Source organism: Chiloscyllium plagiosum, unplaced genomic scaffold, assembly GCF_037043375.1.
Source record: "Chiloscyllium plagiosum isolate Xiang-an unplaced genomic scaffold, Cpla_swu_hap1 HiC_scaffold_18, whole genome shotgun sequence".
Classification (NCBI taxonomy): Eukaryota; Metazoa; Chordata; class Chondrichthyes; order Orectolobiformes; family Hemiscylliidae; genus Chiloscyllium; species Chiloscyllium plagiosum.
In genome coordinates, this window is record NW_028270156.1 from 33,790,867 (window position 1) to 33,814,214 (window position 23,348).

The following is a 23,348-nucleotide window of genomic DNA, read 5'->3' on the forward strand; positions in this document are numbered from 1 at the left end:
ACAGATGCCTAAGAGAAAGACCACGGAACGAGGACATACCACAACCAAAAGGACTAGCCACACTACCATACATCAGGAGCATCTCGGAACTGACTGCCAGACTACTGCGACCCCTAGGACTCATAACGGCACACAAACCAACAGCCACGCTCAGACAACAACTCACTAGAACGAAGGACCCGATACCCAACATGAGCAAGACGAATGTAGTGTACAAAATACCATGCAAGGACTGCACAAAACACTATATAGGACAAACAGGAAGACAGCTAACAATCCGCATACATGAACATCAACTAGCCACGAAACGACACGACCAGCTATCCTTAGTAGCCACACACGCAGACAACAAGCAACATGAATTCGACTGGGACAACACTACTATCATAGGGCAAGCCAGACAGAGAACAGCCAGGGAATTCCTAGAGGCATGGCATTCATCCACAAACTCCATCAACAAACACATCGACCTGGACCCAATATACCAACCACTACAGCGGACAGCTGAAACTGACAACCGGGAGCGGCAGGGACAGACCACTATAAACATCGGAGGAAACATCAAAGAAGCGCTTCACAGGAGGCTCCCAAGCACTGATGATGTCGCCTAGCCAGGGGACGAAACGTTTGCAACAAAAACCTCCAGCTCGGCGAACAGAACCACAACAACTATGCCTTCCGTTATATAGAACTGACTTATTGACACAACTGGATCGTTGATGTCCCTTTAAAAGGAAAGGACCCTCTTATCTGGCCTGGTTTTGACACATCAACACCATTTGGTTGTATCTTTATCACTGCCCTAATGTGGCTTAATAACACCCATCATTGTATCAGCTAACCACCTACACAGAGTAACTCATAGGCAATAACTAGGATGTGGTCTTTACCAGCAATTATTCTAATTTTTATTTATTGCTTGGGACAACTGTAGCTCAGTTAATATAACTTTATCCATTGTAAACCGCCCCCCCTCCCCCCCGCGCCCCTTTATCTTTAAAAGCTTCTGTCTGATCTTTGTTTAGTTCTCTCACCATGTCCTGACTCCCTTACATTTCCATGTAAAGTGAGCGAAATTTGTCTTGAGATTGAGACAACCTTTTTTAAAATGTATTCATTTGTAAAGGTATCACCAACAAGGGAAGCATTTATTGCCCATCCCTAATACAACTAATGAAGAAGCCAGTCAAGTATCAACTATGTCTGTAGGTATTCCTCACCTTAGGGACATAATGAATCGGATTTTTTATTTGTAAAACTCTGGTAGTTTCATAGTGACCACTGATACTAGCTTTTTATTCCAGTCTAATTAAACCTTTTAAAAATTTCCTCATTTGCCAAGATTCAATCTGAACTCATGTTTCAGGATAATTTGTTCAGGCTCCTTTGCTATAACATAATCATTCTGCAATCAAACCCCTAATGCTATTATTACTATTTATTGTCTTGATATTTTTAAAAGCTCCTCTTCAGAATAAGTCTTATCAAAGTGGAGTAATTTTTATTTAGATAACCAGAGTTAATGTTTTGCTGATTCTCTCATTTAAATTAGTTTCAGTTTCTTTCAGTAAAAAGAAACAGGCAGATTCTTTAAGACACTATTAACAGGAGTAGAGCATACAGGAGTAGTTTTAACAGGAGTAGTTTACGCACGTATTTTAGGAAGAGGTGAAGTTCCCGATTTTCTTTGGGGTTGATTGTTGCTTCAAAAAGGGGCAAGAAAATATTCTCCAGCATTTTTCCAAAACTAGGCAAGATTTTTTTTGTTCGAAATATATCACTGCAACCAAAGTAAAAAGGCAATGAGAGATCAGTTCACTTTCTCCAACCTCATCACTCATACAATTTTCAAGACAATTTGGTGTTTTCTCATCATCGTCATAGTCTATCTCCGCAATAAACATGTCCAGGTTTCTTCAAACAAACCTATTTATGGGGCAAAATCTTTAATATATCTCAGTGTGAAATGCACTAAAGATGATAGGTTCAAGCCTTATTCCATCAAACTGAACAGATAAAAAAGCTTAACAAAAGTGAGGACTTCAGTGCCAAAGAATGAGGACTGAGGGAGAACTTTAACCTCAAAAGGTTAGAACTGAGGGAGCAATGCAGGGTCACAGGATCAGTACTGAGGGAGCACTTTGCTGTTAGTGGTCAGTACTAAGGCAGTGCTGCCCTGATGGACATGTGATCTTTGAGCAGAGTTGTTACACCAAGGCCTGGTCTGAACCCCTTCAAACAGTCATGGAAACTCATTGTTCATGAGAGTATTAAAAACCCATTGATGGTAATGAAAGATCGGCAAAAGTTCTCCAATTGTCCTGTTCATCATTTCAAACACAACATCATTCAATTTGTGTTGCTCGAGAAGGACTGATAAATTAAACTGCATTTGTTTCAATGCAAGAGACCCAGCAGGGAAGGCAGATGAACTCAGGACTTGGTCTGGAGAAGGAGAAAATGAAGGCCTTATGCCCGAAACGTAGATTCTCCTGCTCCTCGGATACTGCCTAACCTACTGTGCTTTTCCAGTCAACTCTTGACTCAGGACATGGTTAGGAACACATGACTGGGATATCATACTAATTATACAGACGTGGCTCAGGAATGGACAGGACTGGCAGCTTAATGTTCCAGGATACAAATGCTATAGGAAGGATAGAAAGGGAGGCAAGAGAGAGAGGGAGTGACGTTTTTGATCAGGGATAGCATTATGGCTGTACTCAGGGAGGATACATCCAGGGAAGTTATTTGGGTGGAATTGAGAAATAAGAAAGGGGTGATCACCTTATTGGGATTGTATTATAGATCCCCCAGTAGTCAGTGGGAAATTGAGAAATAAATTTGTAAGGAGATCTCAGTTATCTTTAAGAATAACAGGATGGTTATGGTAGGGGATTTTAACATTCCAAACATAGGCTGGGACTGCCATAGTGCTAAGAGTTTAGATGTAGAGGAATTTGTTAAGTGTGTACAAGAAAATGTTCTGATTCAGTATGTGGATGTACCTACTAGAGACGGTGCAAAATGTGACCTACTCTTGGGAAATAAGACAGGGCAGGTGACTGAGTCAGTGGGGAAGCACTCTGGGGCCAGCAACTATAATTCTGTTGGTTTTAAAATAGTGATGGAAAAGGATAGACCAGATCTAAAAGTTGAAGTTCTAAATTGGAGGAAAGCCAATTTTGACGGTATGAGGCAAGAACTTTCAAAAGCTGATTAGGGGAAGATGTTCACAGGTAAAGGGACAACTGGAAAATAGGAAGCTTTCAAGAAGTGAGATAACAAGAATCCAGAGACAGTATATTCCTGTGAGGGTGAAAGGAAAGTCTGGTGCGTGTACAGAATGCTAGATGACTAGAGAAATTGAGGTTTTGGTCAAGAAAAAGAAGGAAGCATATGTCAGGTATAAACAGCAGAGATGGAGTGGATCCTTAGAAGAGCATAAAGGCAGTAGGAGTATACTTAAGAGGGAAATCAGGAGGACAAAAAGGGGACATGAGAGAGCTTTGGCAAATGGGGTTAATACTCTATAAATAATTAAGGACAAAAGGGTAACTAGGGAGAGACTAGGGCCCCTCAAAGATCAGAAAGGCAACCAATGTGTGGAACTGCAGGAAATGGGGGAAGATACTGAATGAGTATTTTGCATCAGTATTTACTATGGAGAAGGACATGGAAGATGTAGAATGTGGGGAAATAGATGGTGACATCTTGAAAAATGTCCATATTACAGAGGAGGAGGTGCTGAATGCCTTAAAACGCATGAAGGTGGATAAATCCCGAGGAAATGATCAGGTGTTTCCTAGACCTCTGTGGGAAGTTAGGGAAGTGATTGCTGTACACCTTGCTGGGATATTTGGATGATCAACAGTCACAGGTGAGGTGCCGGAAGACTGGAGATTGGCTAACACGGTGCCAGTTTTAAAGAAATGTGATAAGGACAAGCCAGGGAACTATAGACCAGTGAGCCTTACATTGGTGGCAAGCAAGGTGTTAGAGGGAATCCTGAGGGAAAGGATTTATGAGTATTTGGAAAGGCAAGGACTGATTAGGGATAGTCAGCATGGCTTTGTGCGTAGGAAATCATGTCTCACTAACTTGACTGAGTTTTTTGAAGACGTAATGAAAAGGATTGATGATGAGAGTAGAATGGTGGATGTGATCTATATAGACCTCAGTAAGACGCTCATGGTTCCTCATGGTAGACTGGTGAGCAAAATTAGATCTCATGGAATAAAGGGAGAACTAGCCATTTGGATACAGAATTGGCTCAAAGGTAGAAGACAGAGGGTGGTGGTGGAGGATTGTTTTTCAGACTGGAGGCCTGTGACCAGTGGAGTGCCACAAGGATCGGTGCTAGGTCCACTGCTTTTCGTCATTTACATAAACGATTTGGATGTGAACATAGGAGGTAAAGTTAGTCAGTTTGCAGACGATACTAAAATTGGAGGTGCAGTTGACAGTGAAGAAAGTTACCTCAGAGTACAATGGGATTTTGATCAGATGGGCCAATGGGCTGAGGAGTGGCAGATGGAATTTAATTCAGATAAATGTGAGGTGCTGCATTTTGGAAAAGCAAATCAGCACAGGACTTATACACTTAATGATAAGGTCCTGGGGAGTGTTGCTGAACAAAGAGACCTAGGAGTGCAGGTTCATAGTTCCTTGCACGTGGAGTCACAGGTAGATAGGATAGTGAAGAAGGTGTTTAGTATGCTTTCCTTTATTGATCTGAGTACTAAGTATAGGAGTTGGGAGGTCTTGTTGTGGCTGTACAGGACATTGGCTAGACCACTTTTGGAATATTGTGTGCAATTCTGGTCTCCCACTTATTGGAAGGATCTTGTGTAACTTGAAAGGGTTCAAAAAGGATTTACAAGGATGTTACCAGTGTTGGAGAGTTTGAGCTATAAGGAAAGGCTGAATAGGTTGGAGCTGTTTTCCCTGGAGTGTCGGAGGCTGAGGGGTGAACTTATAGAGGTTTATAAAATCATGAGAGGCATGAATAGAGAAAATAGAGAAGGTCTTTTCCCTGGGGTGGGGGAGTCCAGATCTAGAGGGCATAGGTTTAGGGTGAGACGGGAAAGATATAAAAGGAACCTGAGGGGCAACATTTTAAGGCAGAGGGTGGTGTGTGTATGGAAATGAGCTTTCAGAGGAAGTGGTGGAGACTGTACAATTACAACATTTAAAAGGCATCTGGATGAGTATATGGGTATGGGAAGAGTTTAGCTTACCTACAGTATGGAAAACAGAACCTTAGGCCCAACAGGTCCACACTGACCCTCCGAAGAGTAATCCACCCACACCCATTCCCCTACCCTACACTTACCTCTGACCAATGCACCTATCACTATGGGACAATTTAGCATAGCCAATTCACCTGACCTGCACACCTTTGGATTATGGGTGGAAACCGGAGCACCCGGAAGAAATCCACGCAGGCACGGGGAGAATATGCAAACTCCACACTGACAGTCGCCCGAGGCAGGAACCAGGATTATAAGGGATATGAGCCAAGTGCTGGCAAATGGGATGAGATTAGGTTAGGATATCTGGTTGGCATGGGTCTGTTTGCACCAAAGGATCTGTTTCCGTGCTGTACATCTGTACGACTCTATCTAGATGCACACAATATTCTTTCCACTAATAACTCTAATCCTGATGGGAAATTCTTTTGTGCACTAACAGTATTGATCAACAAATATAATTTATATTTATAATAAGCTCTGCAATCTGCACCCCTCCCAGGCTTTCACTCCTCCCCCATCAACATCCTCCGGGTGGCTTCACTTTTCTGCAAGCACTCCTCTTTTGCAGGCACAAATCCCTTCAGAATTCTACAGCTATGATAGACTTTATTGTTAATCTCTAAACAAGTGTCAACAGACGGAGATGAATCACAGCGTTATTAAATCTTGTCCTCACCTGACACCCACACACATCCACTGGGTGGGATGTCTTGGGGTTGGCGAGAGGTTAAGGGGTAGATCTCACTAGAAAGCTGACCAGCCAAGCTGTATATTACATCCCATGCGTCCTACATCATTTCCTCCTCAATACCAATAATCCCTACTGTCACAATCGGTTACCACAATGGAATTCCATGACTGAGATCAGACTGGGATTGAACCTCAACTATCTTGTCAGTGATCCACTGTCCTGCCTGCCCCCATAACTCTTAACTCCCTTGTAGAATGCAAATCTGTCTAACTCAGCCTTGAATCTATTTAATGATCCCGGCTCCATTTCTCTCTGGGGAAGAGAATTCCACAGATTAACAACCTTCAAAGAAGGTAACCTCTTAATCTGGCCCTAGTTTTAGATATCCCAGCAAGTGGAAACATTCTCTCAAAATCAACTTTGTCAAGTCCCTCTTGGAATCTGTTGGCTGCGAATCTGGACACAGGAACAGAGACTACAGGATCGATGATCTTGAACTGGGATGAAGAGACATTCCCTCACTCCAAAGGGTTATGAGCCATTGGAATTCACTATCCCAGAGTCTAGTGGATGTGCTCTCATCACATATACTAAGTGTGATAAACAGATTTTTGGCTCTTGAGGAATTAAGGGATTTGAGGAGAGGGCAGAAAGTGGAGCTGAAGCCCAAAATCATTTTGAAATAGGACTGAGGGGTTGTATGGTGTACTACTGCTCCTATCTCTTGTAATGTTCATCACTATTCAGTGTCTGTAACCCTTCAGTAACACTTTAACCAATTAGAAACTTCGGACTTACTAAATGCGAGGAATTTGTATAACCCAGCGGACGTTTGGAGAGTAGACTTGCTGTTTAATAAACCACCTTGCCAGATTGGCCCATTCATTTGGTGATCCACCATAGATGGATAGCCGTGGTTCTGTGTATTGGTATTTGCTTTCCTCCAGGTCACGGGAGACTTCCTGTGGACAAGGACACACAACCATTTGACTCAACAGGAAGCATGGAAAACAAAAGGCTCACTTGTTTGTAGCTCCCTTCATGATCTCAGGACATCGCAAAAATGCTTTACAGCCAAGCTACTGTTGAGATATAGGAAATGCAGCAACCATTCACATACATTTCCCACAATCCACATTAAGTTAATACCCAGATATTTTGTTTCAATGATGTTGGTGGAGGGATGAATTTTGGACTAAGCTTCAGAGAGTGCTTCCCTGCCTTTCTTTGATGTAGTGCCATGGGATCTTTTATATTCAGCCTAGCATGTAGCTGGGCCTCACTTTAACTTCTCTCCTGAAAGATGGCAGCACTTCCTGATGTGATTTATTTCGGGTCAAATACCACTGCTAGTCTGATATGGTCAGAATGTTTCTCTGTATATTAATCTATGTAACATAGGCAATGAAGACTGGGTTCTGGTTGAGAAGTTGCTTTGACATTTAAAAACTCTTAAGTACACAAGTATGATATCTCAGGCTTACATGTAGTCTGAGTTCGATGCTGACCTATAGAACTGTTACATTACTCCCATAAATGACTGACCAATGGACCAGTTGCTCAAACTGAGAGTAAGATTGGCTGCCATGTTTCCTACACGAGTGGCTAATGTTGTTTAAGGGTCTGAAAGGGTTATGAGAAGTATGATATATACCATTCACTGTGATGACATCATACCAACTTGTCGCAGAACACCTTAGGATCTCCAAGGTTCTTTCCAAAGTCCCCATAACAATTTCTATCATATCAATTTAATCAGTAGCTAGTTGCTGACATGCAATAAATTTAATCTTCCTCACAAAAAGAGACTCTTCTGACAAAGCCAGGTGACAGTTTTCCTCTGCCACACTAGACCAGGCAGACCCTGTTGTTTCCTGCAGGTAACCAGGGTGGTTGCAGTCACCCATTCAGTGTAGTAAGTTGGCATGCCTATACAACATTTCCAGTTTAAAAGTATTCCATTATCTGTTACGCACTGTGAGATATCCTGAGGTTGTAGAAAGTGATATGAACACAGGTCCATCTTTAGGCTCGAGTTTCAGCATGTTCTATGAATTTAGTTTAAGATCCATGTTGCTACATGACTCATAAAATGATTATACCTTGATGATCCGAGCAAAGTACTCTCCTTGCATGTAGTTGTCTGTTTTCAGGTAAAGATCTCTCAGTTCACTTGCACCAACTGGATTGTACTTTGCATTGAATTTATCAAATCGATGAAATGTCTGGCGGCCCTACAGGAGAAAATAAATTTCAAAAGCAAACGTTCTTATACATAAACTTTAAAAGATTTATGTTATGAGAATACAATTAAAATTCATAGGAATATAGGGAGAGGCTATTTGACTCATCATGTTCTATCATCTCTGCCAAATACCTGATTGATTAATCACTCCCTCTGCTCTTTCACCATGGCCCTGCAAATTCCTCCTTTTCAAGCTTTTAAACAACTTCTTTTTTGGAAGTTACAACTGAATCAGCACCCACTGCTCTTTCAGGCAGCTCATTCCAGGTGTAAACAGCTCACATATATTTAAGAAAATCCTTCTTTGCTTTTTTTTTTACGGGTTTTATTAATTCTGTGTTTTCTCATTATCAATCTCCCACCCCGCCACTGTAAAACAGTTTGTTTTTTATTCACTTGTGGAATGTGGGCATCGCTGGCTGGGCCAGCGTTTATTGTCTATTCCTAGCTGCCCTTGAGAAGGTAGTGGTGACTTGCTTTCTTGAACCACTGCAGTCCATGTGCTGTTGGTAAACCCATATTGTCTTAATGGAGGGATTTCCAGAATTTTGACCCAGCAACAGTGGACGGTAATATGTTTCTAAGTCAGGATGGTGAGTGACTTGGAGAAGAACTTGAGGTGGTGGTATTCCTATGTATTTGCCACCTTTGTCCTTCTAGATGGAAGTGTCTTGGGTTTGCGAGGAGCTGTCTAAGGATCTTTGATGAATTTCTGCAGCACATCTTGTAGCTGGTGGGCACTCCTGCTACTGAGCATTGGTGGAGAAGGGAGTGGATGCTTCTGGATGTGGTGCCAATCATGCAAGCTATTTTGTCAAGCTATTTTGGGTGGTGTCAAGCTACTTGAGTGTTGTTGGAACTGCACCCATCCAGGCAATTGGGGAATTCCATCACACTCCTGACTTGTGCCTTGTAGATGGTGTACAGGCTTTAGGAAGTCAGGAGGTGAGTTATTCATCGCAGTACTCCTAATCTCTGGCCTGCTGACCTTTCTCATTGAAGATGGTCATTGCCTGGTCTTGCCTGGTGCAAATGTTACTTGCCACTTGTCAGCTCAAGCCTGTCAGCCCAACTGGGCGTCTTATTGCATATGAACATGGACTGCTTCAGTTTCTGAGGAGTTGTGAATGGTTTTGAACATTGTGCAATAATCAGCGAATGTCCTCACTTCTGAACTTATAATGGAGGGAAGGTCATCAATGAAGCAGTTGAAGATGGTTGGGCCGAGGACATTCTCCTGAGAAACTCCTGTAGAGATGTCCTGGACTGACCTCCAACAACTGCAACCATCTTCCTATGTGTCAGGTATTAGTCCAATCAGCTGCCCTGACACTCATTGATTCCACTTTTGCTCCGCTACATTTCCCCATCTTTTCCTCCGCAACATTGATGACTGTATCGGCGCTACCTCGTGCTCCCACGAGGAGGTTGAACAGTTCATCCACTACACTAACACCTTCCACCCCGACCTCAAATTCACCTGGACAGTCTCGGACTCCTCCCTCCCCTTCCTAGACCTTTCTGTTTCTATCTCAGACGACCGAATCAACACGGACATCTACTACAAACCGACCGACTCCCACAGCTACCTGGACTACACCTCCTCCCACCCCGCCCCCTGTAAAAACGCCATCCCATTCTCCCAATTCCTTCGTCTCCGCCGCATCTGCTCCCAGGAGGACCAGTTCAAAATACGCACAACACAGACGGCCTCCTTCTTCAAGGACCGCAATTTCCCCCCCGACGTGATCGACGATGCCCTCCACCGCATCTCCTCCACTTCCCGCTCCTCCGCCCTTGAGCCCCGCCCCTCCAACCGCCACCAGGACAGAACCCCACTGGTCCTCACCTACCACCCCACCAATCTCCATGTACAGCGCATCATCCGCCGTCACTTCCGCCACCTCCAAACGGACCCCACCACCAAGGATATATTTCCCTCCCCTCCTCTATCAGCTTTCCGTAGAGACCACTCCCTCCGCGACTCCCTTGTCAGATCCATACCCCCCACCAACCCAACCTCCACTCCCGGCACCTTCCCTTGCAACCGCAGGAGGTGCAACACTTGCGCCCACACCTCCCCCCTCACTTCTCTCCAAGGCCCCAAAGGAAACTTCCATATCTGCCACAGATTCACCTGCACCTCCACCCACATTATCTACTGCATCCGCTACAGCCGGTGTGGCCTCCTCTATATTGGGGAGACAGGCCGCCTACTTGCGGAGCGATTCAGAGAGCACCTCTGGGCCACCCGGACGAACCAACCCAATCACCCTGTAGCACAGCATTTCAACTCCCCCTCCCACTCCACCGAGGATATGCAGGTCATTGGACTCATCCACCGCCAAACCACAACAACGCGACGGTCGGAGGAGGAGCGTCTTATCTTCCGACTGGGAACCCTCCAACCACAGGGGATGAACTTGGACTTCACCAGTTTCTTCATCCCCCCTCCCCCCATCTTGTCTCAGCCGAATCCCTCTAGCCCGGCACCGCCTTCCTGACCTGCAGTCTTCTTCTTGACCTCTCCGCCTCCACCCTACTCCGACCTATCACCCTCACCTTGACCTCTTTCCACCTATCACATTTCCAACGCCCCTCCTCCAAGTCCCTCCTCCCTACCTTTTATCTTCTCCTGCTGAACACTCTCTGCTCATTCCTGAAGAAGGGCATGTGCCCGAAACGTCGAATCTTCTGTTCCCTAGATGCTGCCTGACCTGCTGTGCTGTTCCAGCAATAAAGTTTCAGCTTTGATCTCCAGCGTCTGCAGACCTCACTTTCTCCTCCACTTTTGCTGGGCCTCCTTAATGCCATATGCAGTCTTGATGTCAAAGGCTGTCACTCTCACCTCACCTCTGGAATTCAGCTCTACCATCCATGTTTGAACCAAGGCTGTAATGAGGTCAGGAGCTGAGTGGCCCTGGTGGAACCCAAACTGGGCGTCACAGAGCAGGTTATTGCTGAGCGGATGCTGTTTGATTACACCCTCCATCACTTTACTGATGATCGAAGGGAAACCGATGGGGCAGTAATTTGTCAGATTGGCTTTGTCCTGCTTTTTATGTACAGGACATACCAAGGCAATTATCCATATTTTCAGGTAAATGCCAATATTGTAACTGTACTGGAACAGCTTGGCTAGTTTCTCATTACTTATTTTATCAGAATTATACATAATATTGAACAGCTCCATTAAGCCTCCTCTTAACTCTTGCATGAGTGATCAGAACTGGGGGATACATATTAAAAATAAGGGATTCCCAGTTTCAGATGGAGCTAAGGGGAAATCCATTTCCTGGTGAATCATGAATTTGTGGACCCTGCTCTACCTCTCTAGATCAAGTCTGTTAATGACATTAGATGCCATTATTAAATTCTTAATTTCAGATTGAATTCTATTGAATTCAAATTCCACCATCTGCCATGTGCAAAAATTACTTGGGTCTCCGGATTAATAGTCTAGTGTTAATACCATGAGGCCATGGCCTCCTTTTGGGTTAAAGATAATTGTAGAATAGGGATATGCTGGGCCGTAAGTTTAAGATTGTGTTTGAATACAATTCTTCTGCTAATGATGGCCCATAATGCCTTATGGCTGCCCAATATTGAGCTGCTAAGTCTGTTTTAAATCTATCCCATTGAGTACAATGGTATTGCCATTTAGGATGGGACTTGATCAGAAACTGAACTAGTCATAGAAATATTGTGGTTACAAGAGCAGGTTGAAGACTAGGAATCCTGCAGCAAAGCACTCACTTCCGGACTCCTCAAAGCCTGTCCACCATCTATGGAGTATGATCCAACACTCCGCATTTGCTTGGATGAGTGCAGCTCCAACAACACTCAAGAAGCTCAAAACCATTAAGGATAAAGCATCTTGACTGGCACACAATGCACCAGCTTGAATATTGACTCCCGTCACCACCAAAGTACAATGACAGAAATGTGTGCTGTAGATATGGTGCACTGCAGCATCCATGCTCCCCCAACAACACTCTCAACCCATAACCTAGAGCACCTGGGAGGACAAGGGCAGCAAGAAATGGAACATCAGGACCTGTAAGTTCCCCACGTCACCCAGTATCCTGACTTGGAAAAATATTGCCTTTCCTTTGCTGTCATTGGGTCAAAATCCAGAAAATTGTTTCATAACACCTATGTTGCGTGCTTGTACACCACATGGACTGCAATGGTTCAAGAAGGCAGGTCAACATCACCTTCTCAAAGGTAATCAGGGAGTGCAATAAATACTGGCAGAACCAGTGATGCCCACATTCCACAAACAATCAGAAGTCATGATCTTACTGAATGATGCAGCAGACTCGAGGGGGTAAATTGCCTACTCCTGGTTCTAATTTGCATCCTCATACATTAACCTTCTCCTGTCTCTCATCACTGAAAAGCTTCATCCCTGGTACTATTATCATAAAGCTTCTCTATAATCCTCTTTAAACAGCACTGTTAATTTTCATACTTCCCATTTATCTCCAACCCCGATTTCAATCTAAGCCAAAGCGACAGGTTGGGTCTGTTCTCTACCATTAGCCAAAGCGTTTTTGCATCCTGGACCCCATGAATAGTGAGCACTAAATAAACATATAATGTCTCTTCTTTCCTCCTCAATTAACTTCAATTTAATTTAGTTTGAGTCACCACATTGCTGGCTCATCATAGTTCTCCATTTCTCATCATCTTATATTCCTTAAAATCTACCTCTTTGACCGAGCTTTTGCTCACCTACTGTAAAACCTCCTTATGTGACTCAAAATCAAAATTTGGTCTAACTACATTCCTGCGAATGCTTTGAATGTTTTATCATGTAAAAGCAAGAGAGTTTAACCATTTTCTACTAATTTGCAATGATCTTACCACCATCAAATCCCTCACCATCAACATCTTGAGAGTTATCATTGACCAGAAACCAATCTGGTCCAGCTTTCTAAATATTGTGGTCAGATTAGCAGATCAGAGGCTGGGAATTCTGTGGTGAGTAATTGACTTCCTGACTCCACAAAGTCTGTAATCATAGAAGCCCTACAGAAAAACCCTGCAGAAAGAGGCCATTTGGGTCATTGAATCTACACCGACACTCGATAAAACATCCTACCCTTTCCACCACCTATGTGGCATAAGTCAGCAGTATGATGGAATGTACTTTACTTGCCTGGATGAATGTAACTTTAATACAACACACAGGGAATTAAGGACTAAGGGGATAGAGGTGGGTACATGTATGTACTAGATTTTCCATGATCTTATTCAATGATGGAGTCCTTTTTCAATTTCTTATGCTCAAGAATCTTAACACCATTTAAGTCATAGCTTAATCATCCCCACACACACCACCATAAATATTCACTTCCTCCAACATCAGTTTCCATAGTTCTATATTTAATGCCATGTTCTTTGCTGCATATGTCTGATTTAGAGTTTCAGAAACCACATGATGCCCCTGTGGTCAACTCCTGCCCACAGCTGGTGTCCCCATTTGTATTAGTCATCAGCTGGAGATTCCCAGTGGTCAAGTTGAGAATTTTCACATCTCTTTTTTATACCATCGTTGAATCAGAGATTTTTCGTAGAAGTCTACATCTCAGAAAGAGGACATTCAGCCCTTTATGGGTGTGATGTTTTTATCACGCAGGAAAAATTGACCAGAGTTCCTCATCTCTGTGTAACTAATCCTGTCAGTTCTAAATTTTCAAGTTTCTATTCAACAGCTACTTTCAAATTATTACCAGAATCAGTTGCCACCATATTTTCTGCTAACATATTCCAAATCTCAGCAACTTAGTCATTTAAAAATCCCCCCTGTTGATCTTTCCCAAGTGATTGTAAAGCTAAAAAGTTTCAAGACTGACACTTCATCAGGAGATAGAATTTTTGTTGTGTATGTCAGCAAATACTTATCATTTTGATCATATCCACCAGGTCACCCCCATAATATTCTCTTTTTCAAAGGAAAACAATTGGTGTAGATTCCCAGCCTTGCCACATGACTGAGGTCCTGTAACTCTGATAATATCATATTGGTTCTGCTTTGATCCCCTCTAGGGAAATTACATCTTTTCAGAAACATGAGACAAATACTATTGCAACTTTTAAGAGACATCTGCAGGGCATAACAGGATATGGACCAAATGCAGTTAAATGGGATTAATGTAGTTTGGTATTTGCTGGTCAGATTCCTGGCTGGCGCAGCAGCTATTGTGGATGGCACGGTGGCACAGTGCTCAGCACTGCTGCCTCACAGCACCAAAGACCCAGGTTCTATTCCCGCCTCAGGCGACTGAATGTGTGGAGTTTGCACATTCGCCCCATGTCTGCATGGTTTCTTCCGGGTGCTCCGGTTTCCTCCCACAGTCCAAAAATGTGCAGGTTAGGTGAATTGGCCATGCTAAATTGCCCGTAGTGTTAGGTGAAGGGGTAAATGTAGGGGAATGGGTCTGGGTGGGTTGCGCTTCGGCAGGTCGGTGTGGACTTGTTGGGCCGAAGGGCCTGTTTCCACACTGTAAGTAATCTAATCTATATGCATGGTGGGCTGAAGGGTCTGTTTAAATGTCTTATGACTCTGAACAGTGGCAGCAATGCATATCATAACGCTCATTTTAAAGCACCTACCAAACACACAGCCTCGAGCACTTAGAAGTACAAAGGCACCAGATGTGTGGGAACACCACTATTTGCACAGTGCTCCAAGTAACACATCAGTGTGAACTAGAAATATACCATTCATTCTTTCAGTGCTGCTGGATCAGAGTTCTGAAACTCCCTTCCTGACAGCACTGTAGGTGTACCTGCACCAAATGTTGTACAGCATTTGGGGAAGGTGACTAACCATCAACTCCTCAAAGACAATTAAGAAGAGGTATTATAACCAGCCTGGCCAGCAATGCTAATGTTTTAAAATGTTAGTTATTAATGTTATAAAAGCAATGGTATAAAGTAGAAAAATCGGATCTCACAGCATGCACATCGAGTGAATCCACGGTGAGATCATAAGGGTCCATGTTGAGACTTGCAAACACCTCTCTCAGAGTCAATTTGCGTCCTTTCTTCTCCAGCACAATTCGGTCAGCCTCAGTCTTGTTGGTCTGCTGAATAAACCTCAGTAAGTGTTTCTGGCTCATGCAGGCAGCAGCGTGGATATGGGTGTCGACCTGAAATAGGAATCTCACAGTTACAATCAGACACTAGACAGAGCAAAATGATAACAGGCACCACTAATTGCAAATGCAAACTATTATATCACAAAAGAAACATGGATAATATACTTACTCCAATGCTTTTTTAAATTAATTTAGGGGAAGTGTCCGTCTCTGGCTCCAGTATGTATTACCCATCTCTAGTTGACCTTGAGGTGGTTATAGTGATTGTAACGAAGTCAGCCGGCTAGACCTCATAGAATATGAGTTCCCTGATTGGGAGCCCTGGCTGACAGTTAAAAAGGGGAGTGTCAGAGATTGTGCCATTCTGATATCTGACTCTGAATGGGCAGCCCGAAAGTCAAGGACTGTTCACTTGTAAATGAAGGGTGACTTGGTGATGGGATACCGGTCTTTGTGGTGAGCTGCCTTCCTGAACTGTCACAGTCCATGTGTAAATATAGTACTTAGAGAAAAATGACTTACTTTTCTAGAGCACCTTTCACAACTTCAAGACATCACAAATTGCTTTACAGCCAATAAAAACCTTCTGAAGAACAGGCACTAGTGTCATATTGGAAGCACTGTAAATTCTCACAAACAGTGATAATCACTAATATTATGACTCAAAGTCTTTGAAGTACAACTTGAATCAAAACTTACTGATTCTGAGATGAGAGTGCTACATCAGACAACGTGACACTAATGCCAAGGAAGCTCAATAGTGGTTGGTTAAATTCTTCATTATCTGTTCAGGATTGTTTATACAGATAATCTATTATGGTAATATGAATGAGGGACTTCATCCCACCGGATATCACTGATCTCTGAGGCTGAAATCATGAAATGAATTCCCAGCCATCCCTAAGCATAGCAAGTATACCGTACAAATTGAGTGCTGTTTTTCTTAGCTTCTGCAGGGAAATGATTTTTAAAATTGTTTTTTGGGTTAGCTCCACTGGCATAGTCACTGAACCGGAAGGCAATAGGATATGGACTTACTCCTCCCTTGTGAGTTCCCACATCCTCCCAAACCCTCCAACTGCAGGTATTTGCCCATAGAGTAGGGAACTTCTTCATTCACCAGTTAGCCATAGAGTCATAGAGGTCTAGAACAAGGCCCTTCAGCCATTGGAGTGTGTGACAGTCAAAAACAACCATCTAACTATTCCAATCTCGTTTTCCAGCACTTGGTCCATAGCCTTGGCATCTCAATACGTTTTAAATGTTATGAGGGTTTAAAACTCTATCGTCATTACAGGATTGGGTTCCAGATTCACACACCAACTGAGTAGGGAAAAATGACCTCACATCCCCTCTAAACTTCCTGCCCCTACCTTAAATCTATGGCCCCAGTTAAAGATCCCTCCATCAAGGGGAACAGTTTTTTTTTGACTGCCCTGTCTATGTCCCTCATAATTTTATACATTTGAGTTTCTGGTGCTCCATAGAAAACAACCCTTGTGTGTTCATTCTCTCTTCATAACCAGAACTCTCCAGCTCAGGCAGCATCATAGTAAACCTCCTCTGCACCCTCTCCAATGCTACCACATCCCTCCTATAAATGTGCATTTCAGAACTGCACAAAGCACTCTAGCTGTGGCCCAATGAAACTTTTATAGAGTTCCAGTGTAACCTGGCTGCTCTTAAACTCTCTGCCTCAGCTAACAAAGACAAGTATCCCACATTCCTTCTTAACCAATTTATATAGCTGCCCCGCTGTCTTAAGGGACTGGTAGACATGCACATAAAGTCCCTCTGATCCTCAGCGCTTCCCAGGATCCTACTGTTCATCATCCATTCCCTTGTCTTGTTTGTCCTGCCCTTGTGCATCACCTCACACTTCTCTGGATTGAATTCCATTTGCCTGCCCATTTGACCAGCATATCTATATCCTGCTATAATTAAAGCTACACTCCTCACTATTTGCCAGCCCACCATGGAAAGAAAGTACAATCCCTACTGCCCCTATCTGGAAATGGGATTCAGCTCATAACTGTATGTTAGTCATAATGAAATATTCTAAATGCAGACTTCTCCTAGTTATGAGTAATTCCTTCATTGACAGAGCAGGACTACAAATAAGTTGTTCATCTCAGGTTCGACCCTATATTCTCTCAACTTCAGGTGCTGAAGTGTTTCATTTGTTCATTGTTTTTATCATTTCCATCCTGAAATACGACACATGGAGATTTAAACACAAAGTTAAAAGACAGTCACCAGATAGAATCTAAATATAGACTCAGGGAATGCAAGATATGTTTACTTAATATTAAATAATGTTAAAGTCTCTGAGTTAATGCAAAGAGATTAGCAGCTTATTCAGGTACAGGCCAGAAATGCAAGGAACCGTTCCCCCGCACCCACCCAATTTCCGTAAAAATGAGATCAAACATGGAAAACTAGACAAGGAACCATACATCTTGAAATGTTTACAGTTGCTCTGGCTTAACACTGCATTTGAAAAATAGCACATCTCACAGCGCGGTGCTCCCTCAGCGCTGAGCATCCAACAGCGCAGTTCTCCCTCACTACTGACCCTCCAACAACACGGTACTCCCTCAGTAGTGACCTTCTGACAGCACAGCATTTCCTCAGCACAGACCCTCCGACAGCATAGCACACCCTCAATACTGACCTTCGACAGTGTGGCACTCCCAGAGCACTGACCCTCCGACATTGCGGCGCTCCCTCAGTACTGACCCTCCAACAGCGCGGCAGTCCCTCAACACTGACTGTCTGACAGTGCAGCGCTCCGTCAGTGTCAACCCTCCGACAGCGCGGCGCTCCCTCAGTACTGACCCTCCGACAGTGCGACACTCCCTCAATACTGACCCTCCGACAATGCGGCACTCCCTCAGCACTGACCCTCCAACAGTGCAGCACTCCCTCAGTACTGACCCTCTGACAATGCAGTTCTTACTCAGCACTGACCCTCCAACAGTGCAGCGTTCCCTCAGTGCTGACCCTCTGATAGTGCAGCGCTCCCTCAACACTGACCCTCTGACAGAGCAGCACTCCATCAGTACTGACCCTCCGACAATGCAGCGCTCCCTCAACATTGACCTTCTGACAGTGCAGCACTCCCTCAGTGTCAACCCTTCGACAGTGCAGGGTTCCCTCAATACTGACCCTCCGACAGTGCGGCACTCCCTCAATACTGACCCTCTGACAGTGCAGCGTTCCCTCAGTGCTGACCGTCTGACAGCGCAGCGCTCCCTCAACACTGACCCTATGACAGTGCAGCACTCCCTCAGTGTCAACCCTTCGACAGTGCAGGGTTCCCTCAATACTGACCCTCCGATAGTGCGGCACTCCCTCAATACTGACCCTCTGACAGTGCAGCGTTCCCTCAGTGCTGACCGTCTGACAGCGCAGCGCTCCCTCAACACTGACCCTCTGACATTGCAGCGCTCCCTCAGTACTGACCCTCCAACAGCGCAGCGCTCCCTCAACACTGACTGTCTGACAGTGTAGCGCTCCCTCAGTGTCAACCCTCCGACAGTGCAGCACTCCCTCAATACTGACCCTCGGACAGTGTAGCACTCCCTCAATACTGACCTTCCGACAATGCGGCACTCCCTCAATACTGACCCTCCGACAGTGCAGCGCTCCCTCAGCACTGACCCTCCGACAGTGCGGCACTCCCTCAGTACTGACCCTCTGACAATGAAGTTCTCACTCAGCACTGATCTTCCAACAGTGCAGCGTTCCCTCAGTGCTGACCCTCTGACAGTGCAGTTCCCCCTCAGTACCGAACCCTCTGACAGTGCAGCGCTCCCTCAACACTGACCCTCTGACAGTGCAGCGTTCCATCAGTACTGACCCTCCGACAATGCGGCGCTCCCTCAACACTGACCCTCCGACAGTGCAGCGCTCCCTCAGCACTGACCCTCTGACATTGAAGTTCTCACTCAGCACTGATCTTCCAACAGTGCAGCGTTCCCTCAGTGCTGACCCTCTGACAGCGCAGCACTCCCTCAACACTGACCCTCTGACAGTGCAGCGTTCCATCAGTACTGACCCTCCGACAATGCGGCGCTCCCTCAACACTGACCCTCTGACAGTGCAGCACTCCCTCAATACTGACCCTCGGACAGTGTAGCACTCCCTCAATACTGACCCTCCGACAATGCGGCACTCCCTCAATACTGACCCTCCGACAGTGTAGCACTCCCTCAATACTGACCCTCCGACAATGCGGCACTCCCTCAATACTGACCCTCCGACAGTGCGGCGCTCCCTCAGTACTGACCCTCCAACAGCGCGGCGCTCCCTCAATACTTACCCTCTAACAGTGCAGCACTCCCTCAGTGTCAACCCTTTGACAGTGCAGCGTTCCCTCAATACTGACCCTCCGACAGTACTGCACTCCCTCAATACTGACCCTCCGACAGCGCGGCACTCCCTCAACACTGACCGTCTGACAGTGCAGCGCTCCCTCAGTGTCAACCCTCCGACAGTGTAGCACTTCCTCAATACTGACCCTCCGGCAATGCGGCACTCCCTCAGCACTGACCCTCCGACAGTGTGGCACTCCCTCAGTACTGACCCTCTGACAATGAAGTTCTCACTCAGCACTGATCCTCCAACAGTGCAGCGTTCCCTCAGTGCTGACCCTCTGACAGTGCAGTTCCCCCTCAGTACCGAACCCTCTGACAGCGCAGCGCTCCCTCAACACTGACCCCCTGACAGTGCAGCGTTCCATCAGTACTGACCCTCCGACAATGCGGCACTCCCTCAATACTGACCCTCCGATAATGCGATACTCCCTCAATACTGACCCTCCGACAATGTGACACTCCCTCAATACTGACCCTCCGACAGTGCGGCACTCCCTCAGCACTGTCTCTCCAACAGTGCAGCAGTCCCTCAGTACTGACCCTCTGACAATACAGTTCTGACTCAGTATTGACCATCCAACAGTGCAGCGCTCCCTCAGTGATGACCCTCTGACAGTGCAGTTCTCCCTCAGTACTGACCCTCTGACAACGCAGCGCTCTCTCAGTACTGACCCTCCGACAATGCGGCGCTCCCTCAACACTGACCCTCTGACAGTGCAGCGCTCCCTCAACACTGATCCTCTGACAGTGCGGCGCTCCCTCAACACTGACCCTCCAACAGCGCGGTGCTCCCTCAATACTGACCCTCCGACAGTGCAGCGCTCCCTCAGCACTGACTCTCCAACAGTGCGGCACTCCCTCAATACTGAACCTCGGACAGTGCCGTTCTCCCTCAATACTGAACCTCTGACATTGCGGCGCTCCCTCAGCACTGATCCTTCAACAGTGCAAAACTTCCTCAATACTGACCCTCTGGCAGTGCAGCACTCCCTCAGTACTAGGTGGGTAGGTCAGCCTGGAATTGTGCTGAAGTCTCTGCAGTGGAACTCACATTTTGAGCCGTAGCTCATATCAAGCCAATATTTGCTAATTAGGACGTCCTGAGCTCATGATTGGCACTGTTTAAATGAATGTTCATGGAATATAAGGATTTCTCCTTTAATACAGAAATTAGTGTCTATTGGATTAGAAACAGCAGCCTGATTCATTTACTACAAGTTTATCTTAAATTCTTTGCTTATTCCCCAGATGTCCACAGAAGACCTGGTTAATATGAAACTTGTTCTTCCAGATGTAATCACATTCAATCATGAAGAACAAAAAATATTACTTTTAAATCACCTGCTGACAAGACTGACATTTATTGTCAATCTATCTCAAGATGCCTTGTGAAGGTACTGGTGGGCAGAATTATTTGAGTCTGATTCACAGACAGGGTAATAACATAACCACGGGCAAAGTTATCCTTGCTGAAGCTTATATATGCAATGGGAACAATTTAGCCCGTAATACATCAGTTGAAATAATTTGGTGAATGAACAGTGTGCAATCACAACAGGAGGGGCCTGAAAAAGTCAGGATTTTTTTTTGAGAAAACTAAAAAAATTAATGATAGCTACCCCTCCTCTCAAAAGCTGCACATGTCCCAGCTCCTTATTAAAAGGGGTGATTCCAAGTTGGAAATTTCACAGGTTTGTGTAGTATGTGGCCAGTCATCCAATCTGGTCCATGCCAATGTTAATGCTCCATAAGAGCCCCCTCCCACTCCCACACCCCCTTAATCTCACTCCATCAACATATCTTCACATATATTTCTTCCTCATGTGTTTATTTAGCTTACCCTACAATGCATTTATCTAGAGTAATTTAGTCACCATCTATTACTGGGAATACCTGTTGGTGTGTGTCACTGACTGGAGTGGAACTTCTGAAGCTAGTAATACATTGCCTCAACTTCTCCCTGTGGTATCAGGTTCCACATCCTCCCCACTCTGGATAAAGATATTTCTCTTGAATGTCCTATGGCATTTATTGGTGACCTTCTTGCATTCTTCTAATAGCTGCACAATCTGCATGACAGGAAAGCACAGATTCTCTTCAACTATCTCAGATCATTAATGCCATGGGAAATAATATTCCTCTTTATCTATACAGATGCATTACCTTCCTAACATTGTAGAAGTCCCGATGGGGTACACCTTTCAGCTCCCGAAGTTCTGCCATTTCGTTTAACATCTCGTGTAGGTAAAATTTTGATCCCAAGAAGTTTAGCCTCCGATGGCAGTAAGTCTTCCTGTGGAAGGAATGTCATTAGGTCTGAAATTAGATATTCAATTCAAATCCTATCTTAACAACTTTCAAGCCCACAACACCTCCCCACCCCCCCCCCCCCCCCCCCCACCCCCAGCATCCCCACCCAAATGAAACAGTTTTTCAGTTTCTAAGTGTTCAATCAGGTCCTCAATTTAAGATTGTTTCAATGCAATGAAATCTCCCCATCTTCCTCAATTGTTCAATATGCAATAATGGGGTGACAGGGGGAGATGCAGCATTCCTGCCTTGAATTTCCTGATGCAGTGTGATCAATTGGAACTCTTTCATTAGTTTAAAGCTCTTGACTTGTAATTTAAAAAGTAATACTGAGTCAAGTTAGAGTTGAATTCGATGCCTTGAATCAGCTTTGTAAGGTACTTTGGGTAATATGGTGAAAAGTGGCAAGTTCATAATGCGTGATAGACACAATCAGTACCAAATTAAGACCTTCACTTATCAAAGTGTGGCTGTTAGCTACTGAATCTATTGCTGTGTTCTATTCAAAACTTTTCGGAACAATGCAAGCCAGTCCCCAGCAGAAATCAGACAACAACTAGACTTGGACTGACAAGGAGCAGATAACATTCACAATAGAGTGCCAGGCAATGCCAACCTCCAACTAAAAACAACTAACACAGAGCATTCCGTATTGTGTTTATCCTATAGACTATTAACCCAGAGCACTCTGCCCTATAGTCTATCCAACAGTGTACCAACACTGAGTTCTCCACCCTGTCTCTCCTACTTCTATATTGTGTCACCAACCTGCACACTGCAAAATCTACACTCAGAAGAGTAACATTTTCAGAACTTTCAAAACAAGTCATCTTTGATTAGATAAAATGTTGTATCTCCTAACATCTGCCTAATTCCTTGTTAGCTCCATAAGGAGTGAACTTACGTGGGCCCATCAGCAATCAGGGCAAGGACATGATTCAGGTCTAGTGTGAAGGTTTGCAGATCTGGGTAAGGTAGACTTTTGGGTTCATCCAGTTCCAGCATCTCCTTGTTTTCATAAACAAAGATGATTCCCTCCTTCATCCTTGCCACATATTCCAGATTGTCCGGAGCAAGACTGAGGTCATATGGATCCTCACCATCCCTGGGGGGTGGATGGAAATCTGCTCAATACAAATGGACAGCAGTTAGCTGTAATTAACTGCATCCTATCAATAGTTTGAACAATGATAAACATGCCTTCATCTCATAAGAGCAAGGAGAAATCTCAAACTGTAACAAGCAGAATTTCTGTTTTCAAGGATGCCAAAACAAACCTCACTGTCAATACTGGGATTCATAAAGTCCAATGGTGTTAGAGTTGTTGACCAATCATTGTGATCAATCACATAATCTCAG

General features: G+C 44.6%; 1 protein-coding gene across 1 annotated transcript in view; it reads right to left on the bottom strand.

The window, feature by feature from the left end:
- ampd3a (adenosine monophosphate deaminase 3a) overlaps positions 1–23,348 on the bottom strand; it is a 51,401-nt gene that overhangs the window by 16,840 nt on the left and 11,213 nt on the right. Inside the window, exons 5-10 of the mRNA XM_087996433.1 lie at positions 22,894–23,113; positions 21,843–21,972; positions 15,157–15,351; positions 8,049–8,180; positions 6,745–6,908; positions 1,654–1,780 (exon numbers count right to left, since the gene is read on the bottom strand). Coding sequence (XP_087852559.1) covers positions 1,654–1,780; positions 6,745–6,908; positions 8,049–8,180; positions 15,157–15,351; positions 21,843–21,972; positions 22,894–23,113 — 968 coding nt within the window. The remainder of the gene's footprint in view (positions 1–1,653; positions 1,781–6,744; positions 6,909–8,048; positions 8,181–15,156; positions 15,352–21,842; positions 21,973–22,893; positions 23,114–23,348) is intronic.